Here is a 12,216-nt window from a genome sequence, read left to right as displayed (position 1 = left end):
ATTTGAGCTTGGTAGCAGGGTTGACTGACCTCTTCATCATTTTAAGCGTCTAAACTTAAATAGACTACAGAACTATCTCTGTTGTAAATGACTCTGTACTCCGTGCGTGTGGTTTTTCCTGTGTTCCTGTTTGTTTATACAGAGAGCGGCCTAATTTTGTTGTTTAAAGCAAGAGTTGTAGCTTAGGTTCCAAAAGGGTTACTAAATAATACACTAGTAAAAACACTAATGGAATCCAGTTTCTTTTGATTCAGCCTGCTGACAATAAACACATCTAATTATGCAATAGGTTTCCAGTTGTTGTCTATAAAAGTTTCTGTGCTCTTATTGTGCACAAATAATCACCATGTTTGGACAATTATACTTTAATCCTCCTTTATAGTTTGGTTATAGTTTGCACATAGAAAAATCTGCAACAGAGTCAAAATTAGTTTCTTATGTATTGCTTTTCAGGATTAAATACATCTTAAATCAGGGCTGACGTTTTTGGCTTGGCTAGTGCTGATTTTACATAGCATCAGAAAAACAGCCTAACAATGAATGTCCATAAAAATCAATGAAAACACATAAATATTCAATTTAGGATTTGTTTTCACAAAATAGCGACTCAAGATAGAAAGAGTCTGCAGGATGACTCACCATTTGGATCCCCTCTCCTCTGCACAGAGCCTCATAGGACTCTCTCTCTGGGAGATGGTCTTTGGGTCTACTGTAGGTTCCCAGCTGAATGGGCTCCTCAGATGGAGGCTGGTAGTCTTGGTTCATCTCACGGAGCTGCTTCATCAGTAGCTGCTCAAAATAACGGAGGTTTCCTCCTGCCCTCTGGTGGCTGGGATCTGTCAATACAACAAAAGTGATTAGCAGAGGTAGAAGAACGTGATGATATGAAACACTTTGGAGTCGTATCCCGTGTATGCCAATAACACATTTCAAACAGTAGTCATAGTAGGTAGACACTGAAAGAAAACAAACAAACAAACAAATAAACAAATAACCCTGAAATCTGGCTGTTTTCTATTTTAATTTGTTAAGACTTTGTGATATAACTGCATTTACTCATTTGCCAGCAACAGAACAATGAGTTTTTTTAACTTCAAATTTTTTTAATCTTGAAGGTTTTCTTAGTGAATACAACACTAAGAAAACCTACTATTATCAAAAAACTTCTCCTTTGTGTCTTCTTCTTGTTATTTGTTGTTCAGTTACTAAAGTAACTGAGTTAAATAATGGAAAAAGTGCACCCTCTTGTGGAATTTGCAGGTAGTGCCTCTTCATTGAAGCCTAATTAATTTAGTAGCAAAGTCAGCTCATTTACAGAAACAAAGAAACTTTAAGTGTATTTTAGTTATTGTTTATCCTACATGTTGATTTTGTTGTGGTTCTTCTAGGGGGTTAATGTGTTTGCAGTTTGCTGGGTGTAGTTTTACACAGGACTGTAAGCATGTGCGCTTACAGCATTACACATTTAGTTAGGAAATTTCCAGAATGACTACAACCTCAGGATCTCCTGATAGGATTAATATTACTGCAGGTTATGAGACAGTGAGAATATCATGTTTCTCTCCTCCATTTCAGATGTGCTGTCTTGTATATAAATAGCCAGGTATGTGCTGGAAAATGTCCCAGAAATGTGTTTTCATGCTGTACATTTGCGTCCCACTTTTACGGGCGAGTCACATACTGGAGTATTTCTGTATGAGGTGTGTTATTTGCAGGATATTTTTGCAGCACTTGATGGCGTACTGTTTCACCTCTACAACAGCTCGATTCATTTCACTTGACAAGTAAACAAGTATACCACAACTTAAAAATGCAGCTGTAGCCTGTGACCTATAGCTGTCAGAGCCTGTGATACAGAGGCTAAAATAACAGTTTAAACCCACAGGCCACTTTTTTTTTCTCTCCAATGGACAACACCCAGCTACTGTGGTGAGCACAGAGCACCACAACAGTCAGAGAGGAGAGTGAACTGTAGTAACTAGTGAAACCAGAAGAAAGCAAACTATTAATTACAGCACAGTAGAGAAATTGAGTTGTAGAAGAAGGTGTAATTAGAAACAAATGAAAAAGACTTAAATCTTTAAACATATTTACATAAAACATTTGATCTAAACATGTGTCCCATGAACTCCATTCATCCAGTTTTTATATTTACAAGGAAGACTACATCTCTGTCCGACTCAGGCTGGAAATAGAGAGTGTGTGTGTGTGTGTGTGTGTAATGAGCGTTGGTGTGCAGGAAGAACGCTTCATTTGCCTATGTTGTGTCTTACCAATAGCTACAAGCCGTCGCGTCAGTTCAATGGCTCGAGGGAGGTCACCCATTTGGTAAACAGAGTAGCTGAGGTAGTCCAAAATGTCTGCCTTGGAAACCACAGCTTCCTCGCCATCGTCCAGCTGTTTCAAGGCCTGCTGCAGCCACAGCACGGCATGGTAATAGTCTGCATCGTTGTAAGCCGTCTTTCCCATGTCGAAGCAGTCATCCACGGTCAGTACAGCATTGGAGTGCACACCTGATGGGAACCACTCAGTAAGACTAAATGACTAAACAAAACTAAATGTGCACCATTTATTAAGTTATTAATAAATAACTTAATAATTATTAAGTTATTTATTAACTTAATATTAATTACTTTTCCATGACATGCTTAAGTTACTCTGTCCTTTGTGATATTTTCATGCTTTTTTATATTCAACACACACACTTCTTGCTTACCTGGCAGCTTTCCTTTGGAGAAGGCTTCAGAATCCAGTTGGTACGTGTCCTGCAGGCGCATCAACGCCTTGGCTGCACCCGTCTCATCTTCCTCGTCTGGGAAATATTGTCTGTGTACGGACATGTTGGAGACGAACCCTGGACAGAAAGTGAGAATGTCTTTCTGTACATCTCATTTGCATGTATCACATGACACTCACAACACTCACATATAATTCAAATTTGGGTCATTTTTAACTTGTTGGTACTTAATCGTTTACTTACACATGCAGAACAGCAACATCATATTGATCTAGATGTACCAGCTCTAAAGGTGGAGCTGGAATGTGTCTTCGCCTTTTTAGTCAGTCTCTGTGTGTTTGCGTTTCTTCACAGACTGTACTACACAATAGCATCACAACCGTGCAATACACAGTTACTGAATTCTGTACACGTATGCTAAGTTTATCTGCCTTACACAGATATGGTCCTGTGTCTAAACACGTACACACTTTCAGGTCCAAGTGCACAGAGACAAAGACACACACACTCTTCATTGCCAAAATATGCAGATATGAGGAACAGCTGCAGCTAAAACATGACAAGCTCTGTTCTTGATCGCAGCATGTGGACAAAGCAGCACAGTAAACATTTCCACTCCCCAGCAAAAGCTGCATTCATTCTCCTCACAACCATTCTGGAGCTTATATTTGCTCTGTGCTGCTTGCCTTTTGGTTATGCTGAGAGATATATATTACTGTATATATTGTGTCATGGTGACAATACATAGAATAGGTGAATACGGGTTGCCAGGTAGAGTGGTTTGATTAGTCAGTAAAATTACAAAAAACTAGAAAAGTTTTTCCTGTTGGGTTTTGCTTTAAAAGCCATTAAAAGAATGCTATTGATTTGGGATTAATAAAGGGTAACATACAGATTTGGCCAAGAAAACATACACTGAGGTATTTCTCTATATTTTGCAACATGCAATAAGTAAAGTGGCAAATGAACTGCTCTAGACACAGAGGTAGGCACTATTTAAAAAACATTTCCCCTTTGTCTGATTGTAGCATGCATGTGATGATCTGCAAGATCTCACAGACCACACAGAAAACATCCTAATTTTTCCAAGCAGAGTTCAAATCAGGGCACTTCACGAGTGCTCCTTTAGTAAAATACTGTTTTGGAGATATATCCTTACCATCAGCGGGATTCTGAAGTACCAGGCTCTCCAGTTCAGACCACTCAGTGTTGAGTCTCTTCATCAGTTTATAGGCATTCACTGGGTGAGCCAGGTAGCCTTCTGGGTCAGCGGTGGACACTCGGGTCAGGGCATCAAGTTTATTGGCCCAGCTAAGAAACAGATACAGGGTGATTCTACTACACATTTTATAGAGAGACAATACACTTCATATCAACTTACCCTATAAATGTGAGAACGGATTAAAGGAAAAGTAACACACAGACTAATAGGGGGTGATATCTGAGAGTTCAGAATGTACCTTTTTACAGCGGCCAGCTTGGACTCCTCTGCTTTGATGTACTCCCTCAGAGACTGAACCAGCTCCTTTTCTGTGTAGATCAGGTCTGTCATTTGGCCTGTAGGCACACACACAGATATGAAGGTAAATTAGAGGTTTCACTGAGGATAAAGTCAACATCAGCTTGTTTATTACTACAATTTCAAGCAATTTGCAGGTTTAGTGTTTCTGAGACAAAATGACTCATTTCACATTAAAACTCCATCAAGCGATACTTGATGACATGTCGGTGCAGCGCTTAGCCTGCTGATCAGACGGTCGAGAGACCTTTCTGTTTGTTCAGCATGTTCTCCATGTGGGATTTTCCTCTGGGCACTCTTGTTTGCTCCCACAATGAACACAGGGATATTAGGTTAATGGGTAAATAAATATTAGCTGTAAGACAGGCACATTGGTTAGACTGTATTATAAAAAGCTGTATTAGTGTGCGTGGAAATATGTGAATACGTGTTGTCAGGTACTTTGGTTTGAGGAGTCAGTAAAAAAAAAAACACCTAAAAAGCTATAGAAATGTTTTTCTGTTGTATTTTGCTTTAAAAGCCAAAGAAAATAATGAATCTATTTCTGGTAACACTTTCTCCCCACCACTCCCCTCAGACTTAGGCTGAAAATAACTCTTCAGCCAAAAACTGCGGGGCTTTAATACTATAGAATTACTCAGCAAAATTACAGTTAAGCACCCACCCATGAGCCTTGGAAGAGATAGATGGGGTGTAGTGTGCTTAGTAAACATCCTCATTGGATTGCTTAGCTTAACAGAAGTTTTAAAAGACAGAGGATGACAAGTCTGCATTGTTTTTGCATGCAAACAGCATATCTGACCACCTAAGTGCATTAAATCAACAGAACAGCACATCAGTATACCTTTCCAAGCAATAAGAACTAACCAGTTGAGCGATGTGACACATATTGTATACAAAAAGCATTTTCTGTATGCCAGCAATGTCTCTGTGATTGCACAAAGCAAGGGCATTGTGTAAGAAAAGCTTTTTTCCCCCCTTTTAAAGTGGTTCAAGAGATTAATTTCTACGGAAATCATGCTGAATATCTGAGCACTGATTTGAAAGAAAGAAAGAGGAATCTATGTACCACAACTATTTCTCTATAAAGTTATTATTAGTCCTCTTCTGGCCACATCCTCCATTTAATACAAAGTGAAAAGCACAGATGTACATTCTTGAGCAATTCAGCATCCTATTATTGTGGTCAAACGTGGCCGATTTGATTAAAAACAACACAGGTAATTGGTAAGGCATCAATCAAGATTGTTTTTTTAATCCAGAGTAGCACTGAGCTCTTGACCCGTGGGCTTGGTTTGATCAATCAATTGAATGAATGATTGACTATTCATGCAAGTCCTGTAAATGAGTCCCAAGTAATCCCAAACACCTGATGACAGATTAAAGGCTCACTCATCAATGCTTTCTAGAGTTTCTGGATTCTAACACTAAATGTTTAAAGACCTGACAAAGTTTGCAAATCTGCTTGAGGATAATTGTTGGAACAGATACTAATGTTTTATTTTCTATTTGTTCTCTTGACCTTTTATAGAACATATTCATTTTATTTTGATGCCTTCCAAAAGATGGGATTTTCCCCACAATTTTATTACCCATTGACTTATAATACGACAAAAAGGAGGCAATGCAGGTTAGCAGCAATGTCTGTCAAATTCTACCAGTCTCTCTCTCTCACACACAGGACACCGATCGGCCTGACTCATTTTTAAGAGTCAGGCCCAAGGACACTTCAGTATGTGAAGGAGGCAGCGACACTGTGATAAGTGGACTAGCTGCCCTGACAACCAGTAAACCTACCAATGGATGTAAAGATCTCTGCCCGTGTGGTCCGGCAGCAACACAGCAGGACCGAGGAGACAAAAAGCAGGACTTTGCTCATTCTGCCTTGTTCAGTAACCTGCAATTACATTAAAAAAAAACCATAATCACATCATGTCACAGTGGCACGCAAAATAAACTAGTTATGCTGAACATTATAAAGCATATAAAACGATTTTTTTTTTATCCACCGTTTTCTATAAAACTCTATGAATAGTGTCTTTTTTGAAGTATTCCTCCTTAAAGCCGTTTAACACAATTTGTAAGCGTATCATATATAAATAGTTTCAAACTTTCAGTTTGTGTTACACCAAGTCTGACTCTGTGTTTCCAGACTAAATTTGCAGATTGCCAAACAATTCTCAAAAGTTTCCAGCACGTTTCCTACAAATGAGTCATGGTCTATTGTTCCCAGTTCTCACTGAGAAGGGAAAAATAGGGGACACAGCTGTAACTGAACAGTATATTTTTAATATGTTTATGTGTGTAATTTTCTCATTTCTCTTTCCATCAGGGTCGCGCCAGGTCGGCATAAGTTCATTTTCAGTCTCCTGCTCTACAATTCAACATGACAACCAGAAAATTTATTTTGGAAATGAGCTCGTGCACTGAAGATAATCTTATGTACCTATTTACTTACTTACGTGCCTTGCTTTTAAAAATATAACCTACATTTCCATGCAATTAGATGCATTTGACACACTAAATAAAACACAATAAGGCACAAAACCTCAGTGTTTATTAATGGCAGACTTTGCCACAATGCATTAGTAGTGTTATGAGTATTAAGTATCGGCGCCAGCTACAGGGCTGAGCAGAAAAAGTAGAAGTAACATCAGTCCAAGACTGTAAAAAGCAACTGTGTGCTACTTTCTCCTTTCCTTCTGTTTTTAAAGCATCACTTGGCACTGATGACTGTTTACTACAGTATGTTTAAAACGTACACATCTAGAATTCTAACTGCAAGCACAGACACATTGATATTTGAATAAATTTGAGTAAAGAAATAGCTTAATAACCTCCTGGAAAGACAAACTATTTGACTGACACCTTCTGGGCAAATTCAGTGATTTTCTACAGTGACAATAAGAAAGCAACATGATGTCCAAAAGGAACAAGTATAACAAATTTACAGGAAATAAATGTCAGTGTGTAAGCACCATATCTGTCTGCCAGTGATGGTGTGACGCAAACACAGGTGGAATGTGGCTCATATGTGACATCCTGATTCTTCTGATGGGGTAAACATCTGACACAGACATGCCGATGCTAATCTACAGCAGGCGCGACTGAAGAAAGGCTGTGAAATCTCCTTAACGTGTATAGGAAAGAACTATTTTTCCTCATCTTCTCTTTTAACATTTACAATTACAGCTATTACACTGGAATGTACCACAGAGGGTGTAACTTTGTAGCCAAATGATCAAAAAAATGATATGACTGGACCAAGATTCAGGAGAGACGAAGCAGCACACATTTAGCCGCACTGTTCATTTTGGGATTAAAAGAAAAAGTTACACGTTTTTGAAACACAGGAAAAAAAAAAAACTTTCACTGTCTCTTCCTGAATGTATGAGAGCTTTAAATCAGTTCACAAAGAATGTGACTAAATTTGCATTTTATGCAGAATAAATATATTTGCATTTGAGTGACACGACTGACAAAAAGCACAAGCCTTATGCTGAGCTGACAGATGTATATTGGCTAAAAACCTTTATGCTGAACTCAGAAAGAAGGCTAAGACATTCTTTAATGCAACTTTGTGTGCATTCCTAAGACTATATATATTAATAAATATATTCCTTGCAGTATAAATTCAGCTTCTTGTGTGTTACATTTAAGCATTTTGAGTTGGCTTAAACACTGGCTAGATAATCATCACCAAAGTCTCAAACTAAAAAGTAAACGATTGCTTCTCTCGCCTTGTAATTTACAGCCAGTATCATTGCTCAGCTCAAACAGAGTCTGGCCTGTTTCTGCAGGTGGCAACATTCCTGAAAAAGAGGTCTGTTACACTTACTACTCGAGTGGTGTCGGGTTTTTCTAGAAAGTAAAATGAGGGGGAGAGGACAGGCTAGGATGTCCAGAGAGGTCCCGAGAGTGCAGGTATGCACAGCTGCACTTTGTACACAGGCCAAAGTTGTGTGCATGCATTTCAGACCGAGGTAGGTAGGAGAAAGCAGGCAGATCTTCAACATTTTTCCATTGCATTAAGGAGCATCAGTTTTAATGTTGAGCATTTGCAAAACTGGCCTGAACTCAATGATAATAGCCTAAAAGTATCTCTGCCAGTTCATACTGGGGTTGAGTTTGTTCAGACTTTCCTGCTTTACATGGAGGAGTGGCTCTGTAAGTGAGATAAGGAACCAAAGCAACACAGTCTCTGGCAAAGACATCAGGATGCAAGGTCTGCAGTGGGGCAGGGGTTCCTATTAGGAGCAAATGTTTGCACTTAGAGTAAAACGTTCAACTTCTGTGGTCATCTTGTTCTACTCTTCTATGGGACTTTACATACTTGAGAAAAACTAAACACAACAAGCATGGCTGGTCTATGCAACATCTGTCCGACTGGTGAAAACACTAAAATAAATTTGAGTTTTAAGAGGAAGAAGATTAAACATATCAATGTGCAAAGATAAAATATCTTTCATTTAATATATGTTTATATAAATATTTCATTTCTAAGAAATACAAACAAGGCAACAAAATTTAAGCATTTATGACCTCGGGCTTGTGCAAAGAGGAGGGAGCAGTCTGAATGATGCAATATTTCAACACTGCTGCAAAATACTTCTACCAAATTTTGTTTAGTTTTTCCCCTGAAGCCTAACCTTGAATCTGAATGGCTCATGTTTGCAGGACATATGCTCCATGACAGCACGGGTGGACATTCTAGCCAAAAGCCCATATGTTTGGATCACTTTAAAGGCAAAAAGTGCCACTTATTAATCTCTGCACCCTGTTTTTCACTCTGACTGTTGTGTGAATGTTGTGAATGTTTGTCCACTCACAGATACTTCAAGTCTAACGTACGCTAAATCTGTTATAACTCCAAGATGGAAAGTGTGTCCAATGAGCACCCCAACAATTTTGAAATCAGTGACATCTTTAATTGGGTCACGCAAGGTAGATCACGTGTTGTTATTTATTTAATGATGACATCTGTACAATTCCTCTGGAAAATTATATTCCACAATGTTGAAAACAGTGACATCGCCCACCCAAACATAACAGAATAGTTTAAATAGAATTATGGATGAGGAGGAAAGAAGTTGAAGAGCCCAAAAGAAATTCATTTCTGAGTAGATTTTTGGCCCCAAACACCAAATTCCAGTGTCTTGATAAACCTAGATGGGAGAGAAAGTGCAGCTATCTTTGCATGTAAGCCAAAAAAATGGAAGTTGCATGCCAGAAAACTAAACTCTGAAAAGAGAGAAGAAGAAAAAAAAGGCCTGGTACTTGCCAATTTTTTCCACTCTGGTGCACTAAGAAGAAAAGCAAGCAGTTGATGTTTAACAGATATTTTAACGACCGATGTAATCAGTAAATAGGATCAAACTCAACGCCCACACGCAGACATAGACACATAACCACGTCACATGCATGTTACACGGTGCACCGCATACAGCATCTGCACGTACCATACCCAGAACAGGTGAACGTGCCCAGGCAATCAATGGCCATCAGTCTTAAGACACAGAACTATCCTCCAGCAATGAACAAAAATTCCAGAGTCAACCTGGTGATCGTTGCTACTCTGTGCAGTTCAAATTACACTGTGGGCAGGAAAAAAAGAGATTTCCCTCTTTAACACCCAGCTTAGGTTGGTTACGGTTTGTGTTTTTCAAGATCCTTACTGACAAAGTACTAACAATTTGCTCAATTCTTCAGGGCTTTTAGTATAAGCGGGCAACCCCTTCATTCAGTTTCATCTATAGCCACTCACACTTTGACTTTCACTTCCACTAAACGTCACAGGATGAGGTCAGCAAAGTGGAGCAATTTTGTGGTTTTGTGTGGTCAGCAAATCAATGGAAATACTACTTATGACACATCCCCTACTTTGATATGGAAAGAGAGCATTCCTCATCCAAGATCCCAATCATGTTCTGCTGATCATGGAAACATTGTCCAGAGGAAAAGCATGGAAAACTACTGACTTCTACTGTGGTTTATATTAAGGCAAGTTTGCTGGAGATCAATAATAACCCAAATCACCCTAATTTAATAAGTTATTAAATAAAACTAAATATATTTTATCTTTGCATTTATTTGGGGATTTTACCTACTTGACAGCGAGACAGTTGTAGCATTCAGTTTAGTTAAAAACAGTTGGATCAGGACAGCGGCTGCAGCTTATTTAGAAAGAGTCACCTGTCTTCTGGGTTTATGCAGCTGGCAGATGTATTTATTTGTTACCTTCCATTTTTACACACTCCCATAACAGCCAGAGACAATTATTTGCATTCTACCATGCATAAATCACTGCAGGGCATCACGCTACCAGGCCAGTGTATTTAGTGACGCTGTGCCATTTGTTAAGGGAGAACAAAGCCCTTTTTTGGAGCTATGCAAGACCTAATCTTTTGAACCCAGTGAACAGTAGGCAGCCACAGTGAATTCACCCCCTTTAAAGGGAGTTAATTTATATTGCAATTACATATAACAGCCCTGTGTGACCCATTTCTACGAATCTAATGTGAGTATAATAAGCATTCAGCGGTTTTACATGGTTTATTCGGATAACTAAAGTTATTTAAGTTTTGATAACTAACACTTTTTCGGTCATTTTCAAAGACATATCTGATAGCTGCACGTTCCTTAGTGTCGTAAATTGATCTTTTTTATTACTCTAACATTAGATTAAACTAATATTTTTGGATTTTGTATAAGTACTTTAACTGCCACTGCTATCCCATTCGTTTTACATGGTTATTTGGCATATTAACAGCCAATAGCGATCAAAATAATCGTTAGTTGCAGAGCTAGAGGTGATTTGTTTGCGGTCCATGAAATTGAAACAATGTCACCGCGAGGCTGGAATATGTGTCGATAACTGCTAACATCAGACCAATCTTACGCTGCTTACGTGTCTGCGTGAGAGCAGAAATTAGGTAAAGATGAGCAAAACTCACTCTTCCCCCGCGACCGAGTGTGCAGACCATCTCCAGAGTAGAGGAGCCGTCCCAGTGACGTCAGCCCGGGACGGCTGTTTCTAGAAATTCCCAACACTTCCCTTTTTTGGTCCCGTAAATGTCCTGTAGTCCGTGCTGTGTAGAGATTTTAATTCACTGTGCCGAAAAAAGCTACACTTTCCGATTCAAAGTATGTGTGTGAGTGTGTGTAAAACACAGAATGTCATCCACGCGTGAGATGCTCGGTCACGAAGTTTCGCGCAAACTTTCAAAACTTTCTCCCTGTCCGTCCGCTGTGGAACATTTGCTACTCAGCTGTGTCTCGCATTATAATGTAACCTCCAGAAACAGCACGGGAATGAACACAAACCTCACTGAATAACATGTTGTGTTTTCTTTAACCTTGGGAACCTGATAGTCTGTACAATCTGGTGCACTAAAAAAACAACAGAAGCCTGTTGGACCCACGATTGACAACCATCCCAGCATGTTCGGGAGGCATGCGAGCTCAAGGACTCAGCCGTGATGTAATGCTACACAGCATTTTGTGCGATAGCTAATCCGAGACAGCATTTAATGTCAGCTTACCTTCATTCTCATGGCTTTCAAACAGGATAGTCACGTTTGAGAATGTGGACGCAAATCCACTTGGCACCCAGGGGTTATGAAAAGTACGGAGGGGAGGAAAGCGCTGCCACGTACAGAACCTCCCGAAAGGCTCACCTTAATCCTTTGAATAGATGCGCAGAGACATTCCTGCGGCTTCTAAGCTGTAGGGTGGAGAATTGGCTCTTCTTATTTAGAAAGTAAGACCACAGTCTTATTTTTTAATAAAAAAAAATAGTGTGCGTGTATATACATATATGCGCATTTTTAACTTTACATGATTACGATTTTTTTTGTTTTATTTCAATCAGCATCAGAATCAGAAAGGGTTTTATTGCCAAATGTTGAGCGGGTTTACAACATTAGGAAATTGCTGCGGTCAATGTCATATTATATACAAC

The 12,216-nt window shown here is 39.1% G+C and overlaps 1 protein-coding gene across 1 annotated transcript in view; it reads right to left on the bottom strand.

Annotated features, from left to right (window-relative positions):
• Positions 1-11,605, bottom strand: part of p4ha2 (procollagen-proline, 2-oxoglutarate 4-dioxygenase (proline 4-hydroxylase), alpha polypeptide 2) — a 20,510-nt gene extending 8,905 nt beyond the window's left edge. The window contains exons 1-7 of the mRNA XM_013909474.1: positions 11,210-11,605; positions 6,054-6,153; positions 4,198-4,294; positions 3,897-4,048; positions 2,717-2,854; positions 2,274-2,513; positions 640-836 (exon numbers count right to left, since the gene is read on the bottom strand). Of these exons, the coding sequence (XP_013764928.1) occupies positions 640-836; positions 2,274-2,513; positions 2,717-2,854; positions 3,897-4,048; positions 4,198-4,294; positions 6,054-6,153; positions 11,210-11,239 (954 nt within the window). The 5' untranslated portion in view covers positions 11,240-11,605. The remainder of the gene's footprint in view (positions 1-639; positions 837-2,273; positions 2,514-2,716; positions 2,855-3,896; positions 4,049-4,197; positions 4,295-6,053; positions 6,154-11,209) is intronic.
• Positions 11,606-12,216: the final 611 nt, after the last annotated feature.

Source organism: Pundamilia nyererei, unplaced genomic scaffold (assembly GCF_000239375.1).
Source record: "Pundamilia nyererei isolate P.nyererei 1_Seehausen unplaced genomic scaffold, PunNye1.0 scaffold00026, whole genome shotgun sequence".
Taxonomy (NCBI): Eukaryota; Metazoa; Chordata; class Actinopteri; order Cichliformes; family Cichlidae; genus Pundamilia; species Pundamilia nyererei.
Note: the sequence above shows the minus strand (reverse complement) of the source record. Positions and strands in the feature narration are given on the sequence as shown.